Raw genomic sequence first — 20,630 nt, 5'->3', positions numbered from 1 at the left:
ACGGACTTTAAGAAGAAATCGTCGAGCCCTTCTTAATAAATCGTTTATACAGCAAGCAATTTCCCTGACACTACATTAAATATCGAATAAAGATATACTTACCTCTACAACGACTTGGAGATGCAATATGATATAAAAGAATTTGGGTGAAACAAAGAAATCAAGACCATTGTGATGTGCACTGGATTGAAGGTTTTAGAATGTCAAAAACCACTTTCAGTTCTTTCTGCACAAGGCTGAAAGATGAGAATTGGCACCAAGACTTTTATTTTTGAAGTTAAGAGAACTATTATCAGTTGAAAAACAAGTAGCTGTAGCCTTTAGTATGCATTTACATCACTCCACAGAGCAATGATTCGAATCAAAGTGCCTTGCGTATCGAACTTAAAATAATTCGGTACACGTTTTCAAGAGTATCAAACCAAAAGTGAATTACTACACTACTATTTACACCGAAAAGGCTGAAACTTCCATTCGAATATGGTTGGGGGTCAAACGTTAGAACGCATTACCAAGTTAGTGGTGTAAACTAGACTATTAAATCTAAAAGTGCATGTAGAATAGAGAGAGACGTTTTCATTGATTTACCTAGTTACTTAAGTGAGAAATATTTATTATTATTGTTATTTAACTCATTGTGTGAACAATCTACACATAGGTGACATTCACCAGATATAACTTTCGTTTCCAACATATACTGTCTGTATAGATGGCAGCACTGTCAAACGTTAGCTGCGCCCAAAAGATAAAAACGATCAACTGCTTCTTTGGTTAGGGCGAAAAAGCATACTTACCTGGCGTAGGGGTTTACAGTGATCAATAAGGCTGTTCCCCCAGGGTGAGGCCCTCCATTGCACTACGGTAGGGCTGACCCCTGCGATTATCCCTAATGCGGATAACTCGGGCGCGTAATTTTTGGTAGTCGGGACTGCGTACGCGCTGTCCCGGATTAAATAACTTAAAAGAATAGTATATTTTATTACCAGTCCAGAAAAAAGGTGATTCCCGTGCGTGCGTGTCAGTTTTCGATCATTCAGATCGATACCTGGTATCAGTCGAGGCATCGATACTCTCCGATAGTAAACAGGAAAGTATCGATATAATTTGTCTTTTACGGTCTAGATTTAAATTTTGATTACGGAATGAAAGAAGATAAATAAAAACAGTTATAATTGATAAATGGTCATTGTGGTCAAGTATATCATCCGTATTACCGGACGTCTTTGGGTTTTTGACAATGATGGTCGAAAAATTCAGGACCTAACGCAACAAATAGAAATTAGAAATAGCAACGAAATTCATTAACGTCATCCTACTAAATAAACTGCACTGGGACTCTGTGTGATATAAATAGAGTGGAATTCTATTTATCGACTATATTCTAAGTGTCGGACATTCTATGCACAAAGACCTAGAAAGCCGAAACATGTCGAAAATTAGAGACCTTTAAAAGGTGCCAAATTCACGCGATGTTGTGGTTTCCTACCGGTTTGAGCACAAAAGGTCCAATACCAAAAATATAATAGACAAATAGAATTCTACTCTACCTATATTACACGGAGTCCCAGTACTGTATATTCTTTTCTATACAGTGGTATCGGAGTATCGATATCAGTACTTTACTATCGATACAATTTGGTATCGTTTAGTTGGCATCGTATTGATATGAAGCAATTTTTCACGAGATCCGAACTGAGCCTAGAACTTAAAATGCGCATGGTCAGATGTTATATATTTTCCACCTTGTTATATGGTAGTGAAGGATGGACTCTACAGAGAAAAAGCTGGACGCTTTTGAGATGTATTTATACCGCCGTATGTTAAGAATATCGTGGAGAATCACCAACTTGGAAGTCCTTGCGCGGATGGTAAAATCAAAAGAACTGATGCTGATCGTTAAGGAAAAAAAAAACGGGATACATAATCCACATAATGAGAGGCGAAAGGTATGAACTCTCGAGACTGATCATTGAAGGAAAAAGATCAGTGGGAAGAAGACAAAACTCCTGGCTGAAAGACTTAAGAAGATGGTTTGGATGTACCTCAATTGACATCTTCAGAGCTGCTACATCCAGAATAATGATTGCCAATTGGATTGCCAACCTCCGGCGGGAGAGGGCGGATTGAGAAGAAGAAGTTGGCATCGATGTCAAGTATCGATACTTTTAAGCTAAAATTATCAATACCTGCAAAGTATCGAGGTATTGTTCGCGTCCCTATGCGAGAACGGGCAAAGCCATATTGGATTATTACATTATATTAGGACGAATGCCGAACTGCAGGAGCTTTACAACGATAGTGATATTGTCCAAGAGATTAAATCCCAACGGCTAAGAAGGCAGGCCACGTACACAGGCTGTATGACCAAAGACTGGTGTGGGAGCAAATTCCAACAGGAAAAAGACCACTCGGGCGTCCCAGAGACAACATTAAATCAGACCTCCAAAAAATGAATATCCCTTTTGACCATAGTTGATGGAAACCGGAACTGAGTGGAAGAGAGTGGTGCAGTCAGCCAAGACCCATCCAGGGTTGTAGCGCTAAAGGATGATGAGTTGTCGTATTATGACATTTTATGTAAAGCGCACTCGAAAAATGTCAACGTGTTTTAACCGCTTTTAGCTGCAACACTTGTAGCATCAGCATATAAAATCATTTCATATTGAATAGTAATCTAACATACCAGACTTAAAAAAATGGTTTTTATGCAAGAAATAATACGTTTTTGTCAGCGCGCCGAAAATGGGCACTTTCGTGCGTTCTCCCGGAAACAATATTCGTCCTCCGAATAAAATTGTTACACATGATTACACCGACTTCCGGTCTGGAATGCCTTATTTAGGCTTGTAATAGTTGTGCTTATATTACTATGGTGCTACAACAAATTATCTAGAAGCCATGGTTTTCATACTTGGTATTCTCTGGTCTGGTCAGCTTACTCTATTAAAAAATCATGACGAAATATAAAATAGTATAAAGTAAATAGAAGTAATGATTTCTATAGATAATATAAAGTTAACTTAAACATTTTTAATGTAACAATGATCACGTTACATACAGTTTCACACACGTAGGTGTTTGTAATGATAGGTACTTATTTTGCATTTAAATATCCATAAGCTGGTGAACGCAGAAAACGTGTGTTTAGGTTCAACTTTTGAACAACAGAGCGAGTCCCCTACAAATTCTCTTCGTCGTAGACGGAAAAAGCTGTTTCATAAACTATTTTTGCAGAAGAAATGTTAAGATCATACTTCACAGGATCATTTCTGTAGTATATCTTCGCATACTCTCTACTCACAAGTAGAGCTATCGCAACCATGAGGATGAGACGAAGTCTCGTTTCTTGAGCGTGAGATATGTCTCTGAACCACCTTCACGGTGGATCAGTGGGCGTCGATGATCGTTCAACCATCGCTTTTTGCGATTGGGGATGGAAACGAGGCAGTCTGAGTGGTTGTATTTTATAGAATTTAACAAAAGTGGTAGGCATCTTGGTTGCTTATCTTTGATACGTGACAAAACGCAGCTGATTACCCGTTTTATGGCAGAGTATTTTTATTTTCAGTCACGTTATCTTCATTGGGCAGGTAATTTTCAACTTTTTAGACACGTAGTAGAGATAAGGCTTAAAAGTAAAAGAGCAATCATACATTGCGGTATGACAAACTTGTTCAACTTATTTCGACGTTACGTTAATTCATTCATATCCGTATGCTAGTGTCTTCTTCAAATCGACCAAATTTGAGCCAGTAGGGGAAGCTTTACTGCTCAAAATATACGCATAGTGAAATGAAGCAATATTACATAAAATGTATGTTTTACACAGTTCTCTTTATATTTTTTTAGGTTCAACTTAACGAGCAGATAGTATAAAAATATAAAGAAGCTTTTAGATTCGTATAAGCTTTTATTAGAAAAGCGCAAGAGTGTATTCATAGGATACCATATGATTTAAGTATTTATAAAACAAAAGAAACTGGTTTCATAACACAAATATGACTAAAAGATCATGATAAAATTTTGACCGCCATATCGTCAAGAGAATCATATGTCAGATGATAGCTGAATGCAATTTACTACCGCCAGAGTGAGCCACCGTGCCTTTGTAACTCTTTCCCTTACAATCATTTTATAGACTCGCAATTTAAAATTAAAATCGTTATCGCTTCTCGGCCTTTTGGCTAAGATCAAAGTGTAGTATCTGTTCTTATCAGCTTAATATCTGATACGTCCCGCATGCGGGACCAGTATATTAAACTGATTTTTGGAAATTGACGGAGGTTAGGGGCTTGCTCCACCTCTGTCGCGGGTTGGCCCGGTATTGCAGTACCGCCGGGATTGGCCCATTTTAAGTAATTTAACGTAAAACTGTAGTACTAAGTAATTGACTAATTGTAAAGTAAAACTTTCAGTTGATTGTTTGTTGGGTTAGGTTAGATCCTCTTTCTTAGTGGGCTTTCACACCAAAGTAGCATTCCACGTGCGACTTGCTGCCTGGAAGCAGAAAGCATGCTACTTATTTTAAAACATGTAAATTAATGTTCTCTTTCATACCAGAGTAGCAACATGTAACGCTATTCCGGTATGAAACCGGCCATTAATTTATGTAGGTTTTAATTAAAATAAGTAGCATGCTTTCTGCTTCCAGGCAGCATGTCGCACGTGGCATGCTACTTTGGTGTGAAAGCCCACTTACTCATACTACGGTGGTGTACTCAAAATCAATCTAATTCGATATTATTATTCAGTCTTAGTAATTACATAATTTTCTTACGTGTGATGGTGAAACTTAAATAATTAGGTTTAGCAAACCACCAACAGCACAATAGTGACCTAAAACCATACTCAGACAACTAAGCAAAAACAGAAATTATTAGCAAAAATAGTATTACACATTCTATTTTTGGTCATAAACCGTTTCGTTGGTGTAAAATATGCAGAAACGTCTTCACTCCTTTATGTATGTCTATTCTCTATGACATGGCCAAGGAGATTACAAAATATTTAAAGACATTCTGATTTCATAAAGATCATAACCAAGACCATAAGGAATATTGAAGGAATAGATCGGATATGAGTGAGAGCCATTTTGATGTTTTAGTCTGATTGAACATTGATGTTACAATCAGAACCTAGAACATGTTCTAAATCTAATTTGGTAGATATTGGAATAATCATAAGCCTGTCACCATTCTGTCCAGTCTGTCATGACTGGGTTAACTTCAGTTTGCAAAAGTAGATGGCTCTGCTCTGAAAATTAGACTTTTGTAGATAATGGAAGTAGAGAGACAGAGCAAGACTTTACGTTTGGATCGTTACCCTGGACTCTCTTCAAAGCGAATAAATCTTTCGCCTTTTACTAAAGATTTCCGTGGAGAGGGTCAATATAAATGGGTCTGATTGAATTTTTATCATGCCCGGCTTTGGCTGGGCGCTTAAACGAATTGAAAGAAAAATGATCGATGCTGTAGCAATTAGATGATTACAGGGAATAGTATAGTATATGTAAGTATTGAGGGAAGAATAAAAACAAATTTCCCCGTACTAAACCAATTTAAGAGCACCCGTCTCACAAGTATCTTATTTCATACGCCTACCTCTTTCTTCTTTCTTATCTGTTACAATAATAATTATCAGGACACTTAAAATAACTTAGCCTAGCAAATTCCCAAAGACGTCCTTTTACACCAACAAGTATGTCGCCATCTAAGAGTGGTTGATAAAAGACGCCCTCAAGTACCACGAGCCCGTGTGAAGTTCTCACGGTGGGCTCGCCACCTTCATATGATTGCTAACATATAGCAATAGTTGTTCCGTTCTTTGTAATTTGCTATGCCAGAATGTCGGTCTTACTTTAAAGGTATTTCTTATCAATTATTTTCGTAGCTTTAAAGTAAAAAACGTGAACTGAACATGTCATGGGGGGCCATGCATTATTTTAAGGCTTATCCTTTGCATCACTCGTGTTTAAAGATTTTAGGTAAATCTGTGTACCTATACAACTAACCCAAACAGTAACTATTGATCAATATCATTTGTGATTTGGTACTTTAATGTGAAAAGTATTAACTTAAAACTGTTATTTATAATTGTCTTCTTCTTCTTCTTATTCATATTTAAAAATCTCCCGATCTGTTAGTTTTGCAAGTTACTTTGGATCAGTTCCTGGGAGGTGGACTGCCAGCCATCTGTCCTTCCATCTCTTAGGTGGTCTTCCGGGTGCTCTTTTTCCTATTGGTTTCCCTTCAAGTGCGATGCGTGGCAGTCTTCCCTCTTCCATTCTTCTCCCGTGAGCGTTCCAATATCTCTTTTTTTTGGTCTCCCCCATCTTACGATGTCTTGCACCCCAAATTGTTCCCTAATGCGAGTGTTCCTAATTCGGTATATTTTTGTTTTTCCCATTACAGTCCTGAACGTTTTCATTTCGGCTACTTGAAGCATTCTTTTCGTTTGGTTGGTTTCTATTCAATATGTCATGATTGGCCTGATACAAGTCTTATTGCTAGCCTTTCGCATGTATTCGTTCGCTCATATTGTCACACCCGTGTTAGTAGTTACGGTGCACACCTAGTAACCAGCATAGTCAGCAAGGTTAGCATAATTATGTCGCTGACGATTGTAAAAGATGCACCGTAGCTCGACTAAATTACCGAACTCTGGGGTCCTCCCCAGAGGGAGGTCACTGGTCTACAGGTTGGTCGTCGAGTAACAGTCTCTAACTTGAAGTGATGGGACGGCTCGCTACCCTCTTGGGATTCCAGGCTGAAAAGATACGGGTTCTCTCGCAACTTGAAGTGACCGTTAGAACCCTTAACCCTATTAGTTTACTACTTGGTCCTTTCGTCACACCGTACAAGAACACCTTGACCTGAGTTGTTTCTCTACCATTCCTCACTACGCACCCCTAATCGTGACAATAGACATGGCAGACGCTTTGTTGATCTGGCTTCTTAAGTCCTTCACTGGGTCGTGATAACTCGACAGATCCATACCCAGATATTTGAATTGTGAGACCTGCTCGATGATTTTGTCCTGAACTACCAGCTTACATCTTACGGGATCTTTAGCAAAGGTTATGCTTTTCGTTTTTTCTATGGATATGGTTATGTTCATCGCTTGGCTGACCTGGCAGAATTTGTGTAGTTGTCTCTGTAGATCGTCCTCCGTTTCCGCGAAAATAGCTGCATCATCGGCGTAGCATACCATGCTGATTCTTTTATTCTGTCTCATTCGGTATCTCATATTTAGTGATGATACTTCCTCTATAATTCTGTCCATTAAGAGATTGAACAGAAATGGGCTAAGGCTGTCACCTTGTCTGATGCCTCCTGGTGTCGGTATCTCTTCCATATTAGTGTCTCCTACCTTTACTTTAGTGATGTTGTTCATATTGAGACTGCTGACCGCTCTTACGATGGTGTCTGGCGTTTCTTTCGCATCATCAGTATATTTATGATGTCGGAGAGGCGAACCCTATCAAATGCCTTGGTCAAATCGATGAAGCAGACATATGCTGGTGTATTAAATTCGATTGATTTTTCTTTTAGTTGTTTGATAATGAATATGGCGTCGGTCGTGGATTTGTTTCGTCTGAAGCCTTGTTGTTCTTCCCTGTTTGTTATTTGTGTTTCAAATCTTTCCTTCAGATTGCCGGTAAAGAGTTTCATGCTTGTGTGCAGCAGCCTTATGTCCCTGTAGTTCTCTGGATGCGTCTTCCATCCTTTCTTGAATATACACAAAAGTATAACTATCCCTAACTTATACTGTTGTGCCATTCCGTAGGTATAGTAGGTATTTCCATTATAATTGTCAGTTATAATTATTGAAGCCAACCTGTTAATAATTTCACAGATAATATACACATAAATATTATATACATTCACCACACTTTTGTATCCAACATATACTGTCTGTATAGATGGCAGCACCGTCAAACGTTAGCCGCGCCCAAAAGATAAAAACGATCAACTGCTTCTTTGGTTGGAACGAAAAAGCATACTTACCTGGCGTAGGGGTTTACAGTGATCAATAAGGCTGTTCCCCCAGGGTGAGGCCCTCCATTGCACTACGGTAGGGCTGACCCCTGCGATTATCCCTAATGCGGATAACTCGGGCGCGTAATTTTTGGTAGTCGGGACTGCGTACGCGCTGTCCCGGATTAAATAACTTAAAAGAATAGTATATTTCATTACCAGTCCAGAAAAAAGGTAATTCCCGTGCGTGCGTGTCAGTTTTCCGTGGTAGGCGAGGCCGACACGGAAAGTCGAAAGTATCGATCGATACCTGGTATCAATCGAGGCATCGATACTCTCCGATAGTAAACAGGAAAGTATCGATATAATTTGTCTTTTACGGTCTAGATTTAAATTTTGATTTCGGAATGAAAGAAGATAAATAAAAACAGTTATAATTGATAAATGGTCACTGTGGTCAGGTATATTATTTGTATTGCCGAAGCGGACGTCTTTTTTTCACGGAAATAATACATCCTCCGAATAGAATTGTTACACGTGATTACACCGACTTCCTGTCTGGAATGTGTTGTTTAGGCTTGAAATAGTTGTGCTTATACTACTATGGTGCTATAACAAATTATCTAGAAGCCATGGTTTTCATACTTGGTAATCTCTGGTCTGGTCAGATTACTCTATTAAATAATAATGACGAAATATAAAATAGTATAAAGTAAATAGAATTAATGATTTCTATAGATAATGTAAAGTTAACTTAATAGTTATTTACATTACTAGTGTTGTGGTGATCACACGAGTACCTTAATTTGCCATACCCCACGGGTGATGTACAACATTTTATCTACGACCATCAGAAGCAGCGTAAAGTAAGAAAAAAATTTATATTTTGTGCAATGTGAACTATTTAGGAACGTCTCGTATATGCTTGCTACGGGTAGTTATTTGTTAAGCTACGTTTTCCTCCACGGTCGCCAGTCGTCAGCGACCGCGACTCGGTAGCGACGATTGATTCGTTCACGATTTTCGCTCCGGCTTCTGTTTTCCTCTAGATTTAATTCGCTGGCGAATTTTTGTAATTCTCATCGGAGTTGAAACGTTAAACGGAGTTAAAATGAACCTGTCTAAAACAAGGTCTTTACTTTTATTGTTGGACAGTTATCAGGATGATGATATATTACTACTGTCCTTAGTGCATGATCGGGAAAGAAGAGAACAAGTTTTACCAATGTTTAGAAAATTCTGGGATCATATAATTCTGGGTTATTACTGATCAGATGAACAAGCTGTTCATCCTTTTCAATGATAAATCCATCCATTTCTGGATAAAACTTTATGAAACTAAATTTAAATTCGCTGCGACTAACGACTGTACTGCTCTAGGGCGAGACAAGCGACTGGCGACCAATGACTGGCGACGATTCGCTGGTAGCAGCGACCCGCGAATTTGTAGGAAAACAGTTGTACTTAAATTACATTAATCCAGGTCTAGCGAATTGGTAGCAGCTACCGTGTCGCGGTCGCTGACGACTGGCGACCGTGGAGGAAAACGTAGCTTTACCCTTAAATTTTGTCATCTACGCTGTACTGTTTTGGTGTTGTTGCTATGGTGGCCATTTGTTTCCACATATCACTTAAGCGACAATTTAACAGTGTCAGTCACATATTTTTAAAAGTGCATTTCGTTATGAACATGTCTGAAGAACTTCCGTCAGATATTGAAGAAGCTGCCGCAAACGTGGTAATTGGCTTGTTGCCTGCCAAGTCAAAGGAGAAATATGAAAAAATGTATCAACGTTTTGTCACCTGGTGCGAGACCAAGAACATAAAGAGTCCCTTTCAAGAAAAAGTGTTAAATTAAATTCGATCCAAGAACTTTCTAATTCAGGAATTCATTTCACTTTTAATATTTATAAAAAGTAAAATATAGTTATTATTTAAGATAGGTCTGTTCATGGTTTTATCAAAGTTATGTTTAAATTCAATAAACAATTACAGCAGAAATTTTCATTTAAAGTTGTTTTATCGCACTAGTGCGATAAAATCGATTATTATCGCACTAGTGCGGTAAAATCGCTCATTACGTAACTCAAAATGAGCTATGTAATGAATGATTACCATGCTAGGAGTAGATAAACATTTTTAATGTAACAATGATCACGTTACATACAGTTTCACACACGTAGGTGTTTGTAAGGATACTTATTTTGCACTTAAATATCCATAAGCTGGTGAACGCAGAAAACGTGTATTTAGGTTCAACTTTTGAACAACAGAGCGAGTCCCCTACAAATTCTCTTCGCTGTAGACAGAAAAAGCTGTTTCATAAACTATTTTTGCAGAAGAAATGTTAAGATCATACTTCACAGGATCATTTCTGTAGTATATCTTCGCATACTCTCTACTCACAAGTAGAGTTATCGCAACCATGAGGATGAGACGAAGTCTCGTTTCTTGAGCGTGAGATATGTCTCTGAACCATCTTCACGGTGGATCAGTGGGCCTCGATGATCGTTCAACCATCGCTTCTTGCGGTTGGGGATGGAAACGAGGCAGTCTGAGTGGTTGTGTTTTATAGAATTTAACAGAAGTGTTAGGCATCTTAGTTGCTTATCTTTGATACGTGACAGAACGCAGCTGATTACCCGTTTTATGGCAGAGTATTTTTGTTTTCAGTCACGTTTTATTTATTGGGCACGCAATTTTCAACTTTGTAGACACGTAGTAGAGATAAGGCAGATAAGGCTTAAAAGTAAAAGAGCAATCATACATCGCAAAAATGTGGATAGCAAACTAGTTCAACTTATTTCGACGTTACGTTAATTTATTCATATTCGTATGACAGTGTCTTCTTCAAATCGATCAAATTTTAACCAGTAGGGTAACCTTTACTTCTCAAAATATACCCATTGTGAAATGAAGCATTATTACATAAAATGTATATTTTGCACAGTTCTCTTTATAATTTTTAGGTTCAACTTAACGAGCAGATAGTACAGAAATATAAAGGAGCTAAGGTAGCTTTTAGATTCGTATAAGCTTTTATTAGAAAAGCGCAAGAGTGTATTCATGGGATACAATATGATTTATAAATCAAAAGAAATCGATTTCATCACAACAGTATGACTAACAGATCATGATAAAATTTTTACCGCCATATCGTCAAGAGAATCATATGTCAGATGATAGCTGAATGCAATTTACTACCGCCAGAGTGAGCCACCGTGCCTTTGTAACTCTTTCCCTTACAATCATTTTATAGACTCGCAATTTAAAATTAAAATCGTTATCGCTTCTCGGCCTTTTGGCTAAGATCAAAGTGTAGTATCTGTTCTTATCAGCTTAATATCTGATACGTCCCGCATGCGGGACCAGTATATTAAACTGATTTTTGGAAATTGACGGAGGTTAGGGGCTTGCTCCACCTCTGTCGCGGGTTGGCCCGGTATTGCAGTACCGCCGGGATTGGCCCATTTTAAGTAATTTAACGTAAAACTGTAGTAGTAAGTAATTGATTAACTGTAAAGTAAAACTTTCAGTTGGTTGTTTTTTGGGTTAGGTGTCAAATTAGGTTAGATCCTCTTTCTCAGTGAGCTTTTACACCAAAGTAGCATTCCACGTGCGATAATTTATAGCACTCGGCCTGACGGCCTCGTGGTATAAATGTTTCTCGCGTAACTTATTTTCAACATTACACACTAGTATCTTAAATAACTATTTAATTTCAGAAGACACCAACGATCAGAAAACAGCACAAAGCCCTTACACCCTCAGGACCCGTTCTGCTGGTACTAGTAAGTTAGCATGCCCGCTAAAATTAATTTTACCTGCTTTTGCTTTCATTGTTTTGCTTGATTGTGGATGATCCGGCTGATTTTTTTGTTGCAATTATTGAACAATGTCTTGTTTGCTCATTACTGGAGGTATGTTTATTATCAAAGCAGCCAGATTTAAGCTGGCGCACGGGTCACCTTCATCCCTAAAGTGGGGAAGAGGGACTCCCATCCTCCCAAAGTCATTCAGACCAATCTGTACCTCTTCCTCCTGAAAACACTGGAGAAGATGATAGCTAACTATATTAGAACCGAGATACTGGAGAGGGTGCCTCCTGACTGTACCAACAGAAACCGCTCTTTTCGTGTTGACCGTAAACATCCAAGAATCACTCGAGCACAAAGAAATGGCTATATCCGCCTTCTTAGACATAGAGGGAGCATTCGATAACACCTCTCACGAGGCAATCAAAAGGGCCCTGACAAACAAGGGAATAGACAGAACCACATCCAGGTGGATGTGCCAAATGCTGACTACAAGAACCGCTGAAACAAACGTGGGCGGGAACAACTTTCAGATCAGCACAAATCGAGGATGTCCACAAGGTGGTATGTCCACCCTTAATGTGGAGTCTGGTAGTAGACGAACTTCTCGGAATTCTTACCGGGAACGGAGTAACTTGTCTTGGCTATGCTGACGACATAGTCATTATGGCCAAAGGTAAATTCGATGGAACCCTCTGTGATCTCGTAGAAAGGGAGCTAGAGACCACCAGAAGTGTTTATCAGTGGGATTGAGAATCAACTCATCAAAAACCAAAAACCTTTCACCAGGAGAACAAGACCAGCACTTGAGAAATATCCGCCTCAACGACAAAAACTTAGAATGGCGGAAAGAGGTTAAGTATCTAGGACTTACCCTAGACTCAAAACTTATCTGGAACCGCCATATAGAAAAGATTGCCAGCAAGGTATGGTTATCACTGATGGTGTGCAGGAACATTGCGGGAAAGATGTGGGGTTGTAACCCATTAACTCCCGAGGGGACTGGAGCAGGAGTCTACGGGCCTCGCACCAAATACTCTGAACCCATGGGCCAGTTCCCTAGCATTTTTCAAGTTCAACCTCGACAGGAAATACCGGAACAAGGAAATTGCTATCCTTTCTGATAGCCAAGCAGCCATCAAAGCGTTGAGCTCATCTAACATAAACTTGATGATGGTTCTGGAGTGCCTAGGAAAGCTCAATGATCTAGGAAGGAACAACAAGGTAACCCTCCTCTGGGTTCCGGGGCACGTCGGAGTAGAGGGTAACGAACAAGCAGATACTCTGGCCCGAAAAGGAGCATCAGCGCCACTGATCGGGCCAGAACCATTCTGCGGCCTTGGAAAAGCATATGTCCAGAAAGTACTTAATAAAGCTGAAGAATAACTGAGAGCAACGCACTGGCAAAGACTTCCAGGACCAAAGATCTCCTCGGAAATTTTAACCGAGCAAGATCGAAGACACCAATTAACCTCAGCAAAATTAGTCTCAAGGCATTAACGGGGTTTCTAACGGGTCATTGTCGACTCAGAGAACACCTAAAGAGGCTAGGCCTAGAAGAGGGCAGTACCTGCAGGTTTTGCGTAAAAGAACCAGAAACACCCCACCACTGGCTGGCTGTGGAAGAAATACCTCGAACAGACCCACTCAAGATCCTGAAATTCCTAAAGGAACTAAATCTTGAGGGGCTGCTATGAACAAGAAAACCTTAGAGGGGTACCATAAATCTAATCAGGTCGCAGTACATCTGTCACCATTAAGAAGTGAATGAATTCCTCAAGGTTCTAGGTTTAGTTGCTTTGCGGTTGTAGTGGTAGAAAGTGGGTGTAGTTTTTAAACCAATTACAAATTGCATTGCAGAGATCGTCGGTCTATTTTAGATCATCAAATTGCTTCATTTTTTTTTAAGCCTTTTATGTTTTAGGTGGAGGAAATACAACAAAGCGGGTCGGTTAGACTGCTTAGAAGGTCTTTTACTCCATAGCTCTAAGTCCAACCGTTCTTTTTACTATTTGATAAGTTAAAAATTTTAGTTTTTTTGTTTATTTTCCACTAAGAATCGCTTATTTTTTTGTTATTTTTGTTGCTAAGGATATTTGAATTTTGGTTTGTTTTCTCAGAATAAGTATTTCAACCTAATATAAGTTTTTTTTGCTGATAACTTTGTGGGATTGGTTTAACTTCAGACTTTACCAAGGAAAAAGAAACGAACAGCTAAGAAACAATGTATATAATTTATTCAGGTATATTCGTACGTTGTATGTGGAGCATTAAGTAACAAATAGTTTGGTAAAATAACAAAATGATTAGATAAGCGGTTGTTGCACGTCGTAGTCCCTGGATTTGTGGCTGAAACCTATGGAAGCCTCTTCGTCAGTCTCGGAAAGTAGTCGTTGCTTTGTGGTCTTGTCTTTGCCGAGAAATCTAAAAAATAGGTTTTACTACAAAAAGAAAATAATGCTTACAAATTCGAGTAGTTAAGTACTAAGAAAAGCAATAATAGCGCATTAATGACATGCAAGCGTTAAGTATTACTGTCTTTCCCAGGAGAAGTGGCAGTGACGACATTAACTGTGACGTAATATTGAAATTTACTTATGTCTTAGATTGGTTCTCAAGATTTTAAGTGCCCTAGTTAAACATTTTTAAAAAACTACTGATGATTACCGACAGATTAAGGAAAAGTCATTAAAGTGTTGTAAAAAACTAGAGTCAACTTTGACGACCTCTAGGAGCCAAACGGTACAACTAAAGCAGGCATTACACAAAGCAAAGGTTTGCTTGCTGACAGTTCAAACTTTGATTCTGCTTTTCTCCCTGACTGTACCAAATGTTGTAATGTTTTTTCAGGTTATTTGGATAGGAAATTTAATAAGGATTCCAAAAATGTGCTTAAAACAGTCATTTTCTGACTCCAAGTGAGTTTTATAATCTATTTTGTTCCCGACTGCCTTTTCAAACTCTGTTTCTGACAATTAAACTTTCATATTGCTTTCCTCCCTGACTGTACCAGATTTTGTAGTGTATTTTCAGGTTATTTGGATAGGAGATTTAATGAGGATTTCAAAAATGTGCTTAAAACCGTCATTTTCTCACTCCAAGTGAGTTTTATAATTCATTTTGTTCCCGACTGCCCTTTCAAACTCTGTTTCTGACAATTCAAACTTTGATACTGCTTTTCTCCCTGACTGTACCAAATTTTGTAGTGTTTTTCAGGTTCTTGGATAGGAAATTTAATGAGGATTCCAAAAATGTGCTCAAAACAGTTATTTTATCACTCCAACTGGGGTTTACAGGCAATTTTGTCTCTGACCTTTCAAACTGTGGTTCTGGCAGTTCAAACTTTGATACCTCTTTGCTCTCTGACTGTACCAAATTTTGTAGTGTTTTTCAGGTTATTGGATAGGAAATTTAATGAGGATTCCAAAAATGTGCTCAAAACAGTTATTTTATCACTCCAGCTGGGTTTTACAGGCAATTTTGTCTCTGACTTTTCAAACTGTGGTTATGACAGTTCAAATTTTGACACCACTTTTATTTCTGACTGTACCAAAGTTTGTAGTAGTTTTTCATGTCGTTGGATAGTGAATTTAATGAGGATTCCAAAAATGTGTTTAAAACAGTCATTTTCTCACTCCAAGTGAGTTTCACAATCGATTTTGTTCCTGACTGTTCTTTCAAACTCTGTTTCTGACAGTTCAAACTTTGATACCTCTTTGCTCTCTGACTGTACCAAATTTTGTAGTGTTTTTCAGGTTATTGGATAGGAAATTTAATGAGGATTCCAAAAATGTGCTCAAAACAGTTATTTTATCACTCCAGCTGGGTTTTACAGGCAATTTTGTCTCTGACTTTTCAAACTGTGGTTATGACAGTTCAAATTTTGACACCACTTTTATTTCTGACTGTACCAAAGTTTGTAGTAGTTTTTCATGTCGTTGGATAGTGAATTTAATGAGGATTCCAAAAATGTGTTTAAAACAGTCATTTTCTCACTCCAAGTGAGTTTCACAATCGATTTTGTTCCTGACTGTTCTTTCAAACTCTGTTTCTGACAGTTCAAACTTTGATACCGCTTTGCTCCCTGACTGTACCAAATTTTGTAGTGTTTTTCAGGTTATTGGATAGGAAATTTAATGAGGATTCCAAAAATGTGCTCAAAACAGTTATTTTATCACTCCAGCTGGGTTTTACAGGCAATTTTGTCTCTGACTTTTCAAACTGTGGTTATGACAGTTCAAATTTTGACACCACTTTTCTTTCTGACTGTACCAAAGTTTGTAGTAGTTTTTCATGTCTTTGGATAGTGAATTTAATGAGGATTCCAAAAATGTGCTTAAAACAGTCATTTTCTCACTCCAATGAGTTTTATAACCCATTTTGTTCCTGACTGCCCTTTCAAACTCTATTTCTGACAGTTCAAACTTTGATACTGCTTTTCTCCCTGACTGTACCAAATTTTGTAGTGTATTTTCAGGTTATTGAATAGGAAATTTAATGAGGATTTCAAAAATGTGCTTAAAATAGTCATTTTCTCACTCCAAGTGTTTTACAATCGATTTTGTTCCCGACTGCTCTTTCAAACTGTGGTTATAACAGTTCAAATTTTGACACCACTTTTCTTTCTGACTGTACCAAAGTTTGTAGTAGTTTTTCATGTCGTTGGATAGTGAATTTAATGAGGATTCCAAAAATGTGTTTAAAACAGTCATTTTCTCACTCCAAGTGAGTTTTACAATCGATTTTGTTCCTGACTGTTCTTTCAAACTGTGTTTCTGACAGTTCGAACTTTGATAGCGCTTTTCTCCCTGACTGTACCAAATGTTGTCGTGTATTTTCAGGTTATTTGGATAGGAAATTTAATAGGGATTTCAAAAATGTGGTAAAAACTCTCATTTTCTCACTCCAAGTGGGTTTGACAAGCAATTTTGTCCCTGACATTAAACTGTGTTCAAAAGTTGCAAAAATCAGGGTTTAGAAAAGTTTTCTTGCAGTATTCGATACAAAACGTATTTCTGAGAACTATGAGAGTTATTTTGACAGTGGTCACGTTACTGCCTAGCTCTAAAAACGACGTGATATCCGTCCCTAATGTCAAAACCGTCAAAATTTGCAAGAATTACAGCTAAACACAGTTTTCTTACAGTTTTCGAAACGAGACGCGTTTCTAGCATGTATGACAGTTATTTTGACAAAGTTTTACTTAAATCAAAGTTACTGTCAACAAACGTCAAACAATCAAAAAATTGTCAATTTTCAAGAGCGTTGCGTTCAGAAAAATCGCCGGTGCACACTCGGTGAAGTCATTTGACAGTTTGTCACGTGATTCGTTAATATGTTGATCAGATGACACACTGTCAAATTACGTGGAGTTATTCCTGAACGTAGCCCTGCGCTAGCCCCGAACCAACACGAATTTGAAAATTTGTAAAAAAACCAATAACGTCAAATTGTCATCTCTCTCAGTTCACATGTAATGGAAAAGGAATGAACAATTATTACATCACTGCCACTAGCACATACAAAACCAAATTGACAGTGTGTAACACACTATTCTATGGCAAAAATCAAAGCAGAACAGAAAGGTTAAAGGCTTGTGATGTTTGCTTCCTTATTTGTCAGATTCAGATCATTTACTTTACATTTTTGTTACGTCAATACATTTTACTGTGAATTTGTCGTATGCGGTTTTTTAATTTGCTTCAGTGTGACAATTGTTGAGAGGAATATGTGTCTGGTTTTGGACAATTCCGGATTATGATCTCAGGCATTGAAGAAATTTAAGGCAAAAATAGAAAATAGTTGTGCAAACAGTAAATGCCCTGCGCGCTGATTGAATAGTGCGTTGTTCCATACATTATAAACCCACGCTGTATATGATCAGAAATTCTAATTTTGGTAGAATTCGAAACACCTATTTAGTTAATTAGGAAAAGCTTGATTTCGATTAAAAAAATATTAATTTGGTTAGTCTTCTAACATAGTAACTATAAGAAGTTATATTTTGTGGGTAGTAAATACGAATTTAGGATCTTTTTGACCGTTTCTTAATTGGTTTTTCCGAAAAATTGATATAACAGTGTTAAATGTTAACCTTATCTGTTACTTTTCAAGAAAAAACTCAATTTTTGATAAAACCTTACAGGCTGTCTTCTTTTGCAATTGGCCATCTTGTCTTCCGCTCCTCTTTTATGAGTTTGTCTTATGAAATTTCAGGACCTTCAACCAGGAATGTAAAATTTCCTGAAAATTAAATTTATAGAATTTTTTCCAGAAAATGTTCGGTAATTTTCCGGAAAATTGGAAAATCTAAAAATTCAAAATTAATTTGTTTTTTACATTTTTGTACTATTAACTTGAAGGTATTTATAGAAGGTAAAAGTTGTATCCCATCGAAGGACATTTGTGGTCATTTCAGACCTCTAAACTGAAACGTTCCTGAGATATTGAGCAAAAACTGAGAGTCAACTTTGACGCCCTCTAGCGGCTAAACGGGAGAACATTATCGTGCCCGCTCAACGTCACGTGATAGCCCCGTTCATTAGCTTTCTTTTGTTATACGGTGTGTTTATACAGGGTGTTTCAAATAAGCGTGTTATGGACGATTTTCTGAAAAAAAAAAATTTCGCTCAAATTGGGAATTTTTTGCTTTCGAGGAGGGTGGTCAAAGTAAGGCTGCTAGAGCAAAAACAATTGAATATCGATACAAACATTTTACATCAAGTAGGCCTAGAATTTGACGTAGACTCCAAAAATCGAATAAAAAATTATAGGTTTGGTTTCTTGCTCAAATTTGGGACACCCTGTATTATGGATGGATTATCTACAAGATTCATATTTGGTATTTTTTTTATAAAATGAAATTTAAAATAAGTTACAAGGATGTTAAAAATTCATCGAATCACCCTGTAACCTACTCCAATGTATTGTCAATAACTCGGTTATTTTGACAATTATAGGGTGCTTCAATATACCAAAATTTGTAGCCGTTGAAATTCTCTTTTGACCACCGTATATAACGTTTTCTTACCTAAAACGTCGAATAAGTGAGTTATTTACTGTTAAAACTGTTTGATTTTGACAGTTTTTACTGTGACAGCCCATAACTCTGTTATTTGGACAGTTACAGGATGGTTCAATATACCAATTACAAAAACGTGATGTCTGTCACTATTGTCAGAATTGTCAACATTTTACTAGAATTTGCAAGAATTACATTGTAACACAGTTTTCGAAATAAGACGATTTTCTGAGATTTAACAGTTATTTTGACAATTGTCACTTCATAATCTAGCTAAACAGTTTTCTGAAATCACGTGACAACTGTCACTAAAAAGTTGCGAAAATCAGTGTTTAGGAACGTTTTCTTGCAGTATTTGATAATAAAACGTCTTTTGAGATGTATGACAGATATTTTGACAATTGTCACGTGACCTTCTAGCTAAATAGGGTTCTAAAATCACGTGACAGTTGTCACGAACGTCAAAACTGTCAAACTCAGCTCTAAAGTTGCAAAAATCAGTGTTTAGGAACGTTTTCTTGCAGTATTTGATAATAAAACGTCTTTTGAGATGTATGACAGTTATTTTGACAATTATCACGTGACCGTCTAGCTAAATAGGGTTCTACATTCACGTGACAGCTGTCACTAACGTCAAAACTGTCAAACTCAGCTCTAAAGTTGCAAAAATCAGTGTTTAGGAACGTTTTCTTGCAGTATTTGATAATAAAACGTCTTTTGAAATGTATGACAGTTATTTTGACAATTGTCACGTGACCTTCTAGCTAAATAGGGTTCTAAAATCACGTGACAGTTGTCACTAACGTCAAAACTGTCAAACTCAGCTCTAATCGTCTTTTTCTACCCCGAAAAAGAAAATATGTTTGGCAACACTGACTGTGACAGTACAGGTGAAAAAAGTCACACTCTAACCTCTCTCTCTCTAAACCACACTTAACTTAAGCTAGGCTTAAAGTACGACGGTGCAAATATATGCGGTTATAGATGTCTTAAATTATCTCGTTAGAATGCATGATAAGTTTGATAATAACAATGACAAGTTTGACAGTTGCTTTTCCTATCAAAATTTTCATTTAAGCATGAATTTTCCGGTAAATTTCCGAAAATAGAAATTTTCCAACTTTTAAAATGCTTTCAGCCTGTTCCATGTTTCAACATTTCAAAACTCTCTCTCTTGTCCTTTTTGCTCTCGGGAGAGCATGGTGACATCATGTTTCTATTGCTCGGATCGTATTTCTCCATCCTGCTCTGTTCTGAGCTGCAAGAGAAGCTTCTTGCAGACCCTGACCAATGATTTCTTTCCTTAGATCTTAGACCTTCCTCGTGGTCAAGGATTTCCAAACAGTTCAGAAAAAATACGATTTGAGGGTTGTCCCAACTTTTTTGTCGGATAAAACATTAATAAACTGTCCGCTTTCCTCACTTTCAAATGCATAATAAGATCAAGTATAGTTTGGTAAGTTAATTGGTTGTTAGTTGCAAATAAGCGTGAATAAATGAGTGGGGAACAAAACTGGTTGGCAAAGGTGCCGGACTGTCACAAACACATAAAATAAAAACAGGCAACAAAACGACAGCGTTATTATTAAATTAAATAAAAAAAATATAGCGACGTACAAAAAGAAAAGTTTTATGTACACTTACGATTCAACACCGATTAAGCTTCGGGGTTAACTAAAAATTTGCAGGCAAATAGTTTTCTAAAACAAAATAAAAATTCAGTATCGTAGCCCACCAATCATGCTCCAACCTGCTGAAACATGCCTTTCTTAATAAAAAAAATTGCGCTTTTACACGACAAAAATTCATAACAAAGCC

The 20,630-nt window shown here is 37.5% G+C and overlaps 2 protein-coding genes and 7 non-coding genes across 15 annotated transcripts in view; 8 read left to right on the top strand and 1 right to left on the bottom strand.

The window, feature by feature from the left end:
- Nucleotides 1–13,989, top strand: part of LOC145726112 (uncharacterized) — a 134,741-nt gene extending 120,752 nt beyond the window's left edge. The window contains exons 13-14 of one of the 2 annotated variants that reach the window (XM_081975059.1): nucleotides 11,702–11,767; nucleotides 13,716–13,989. In XM_081975059.1, the coding sequence (XP_081831185.1) occupies nucleotides 11,702–11,767; nucleotides 13,716–13,747 (98 nt within the window). In that variant the 3' untranslated portion in view covers nucleotides 13,748–13,989. Of the gene's footprint in view, nucleotides 1–11,701 lie in introns of both variants that reach the window. The other variant, XM_081975058.1, reaches the window with a different exon arrangement.
- LOC145727354 (U1 spliceosomal RNA) lies at nucleotides 787–948 on the top strand. Its single transcript, XR_014177874.1, has one exon. It is a non-coding gene; the product is annotated as a U1 spliceosomal RNA (small nuclear RNA).
- LOC145727350 (small nucleolar RNA U3) lies at nucleotides 3,245–3,458 on the top strand. The gene has a single exon (XR_014177870.1). It is a non-coding gene; the product is annotated as a small nucleolar RNA U3 (small nucleolar RNA).
- On the top strand, nucleotides 4,165–4,355 carry LOC145727349 (U2 spliceosomal RNA). The gene has a single exon (XR_014177869.1). It is a non-coding gene; the product is annotated as a U2 spliceosomal RNA (small nuclear RNA).
- Nucleotides 5,319–5,437, top strand: LOC145727357 (U5 spliceosomal RNA). Its single transcript, XR_014177877.1, has one exon. It is a non-coding gene; the product is annotated as a U5 spliceosomal RNA (small nuclear RNA).
- Nucleotides 7,999–8,160, top strand: LOC145727343 (U1 spliceosomal RNA). The gene has a single exon (XR_014177863.1). It is a non-coding gene; the product is annotated as a U1 spliceosomal RNA (small nuclear RNA).
- LOC145727353 (small nucleolar RNA U3) lies at nucleotides 10,326–10,539 on the top strand. Its single transcript, XR_014177873.1, has one exon. It is a non-coding gene; the product is annotated as a small nucleolar RNA U3 (small nucleolar RNA).
- On the top strand, nucleotides 11,262–11,452 carry LOC145727348 (U2 spliceosomal RNA). The gene has a single exon (XR_014177868.1). It is a non-coding gene; the product is annotated as a U2 spliceosomal RNA (small nuclear RNA).
- A 17-nt stretch (nucleotides 13,990–14,006) lies between the features above and the next one.
- ATP7 (copper-transporting ATPase 1) overlaps nucleotides 14,007–20,630 on the bottom strand; it is a 65,190-nt gene continuing 58,566 nt past the window's right edge. For 5 of the 6 annotated variants that reach the window (XM_081975077.1, XM_081975072.1, XM_081975074.1 and 2 more), the window contains one exon: nucleotides 14,007–14,215. In XM_081975077.1, the coding sequence (XP_081831203.1) occupies nucleotides 14,148–14,215 (68 nt within the window). In that variant the 3' untranslated portion in view covers nucleotides 14,007–14,147. Of the gene's footprint in view, nucleotides 14,216–20,456; nucleotides 20,513–20,630 lie in introns of all 6 variants that reach the window. The other variant, XM_081975073.1, reaches the window with a different exon arrangement.

Source organism: Ips typographus, linkage group LG3 (assembly GCF_016097725.1).
Source record: "Ips typographus isolate SLU linkage group LG3, UJ_Ityp_2.0, whole genome shotgun sequence".
Lineage (NCBI taxonomy): Eukaryota > Metazoa > Arthropoda > Insecta > Coleoptera > Curculionidae > Ips > Ips typographus.
This window is presented reverse-complemented; position numbering and strand designations above follow the sequence as displayed.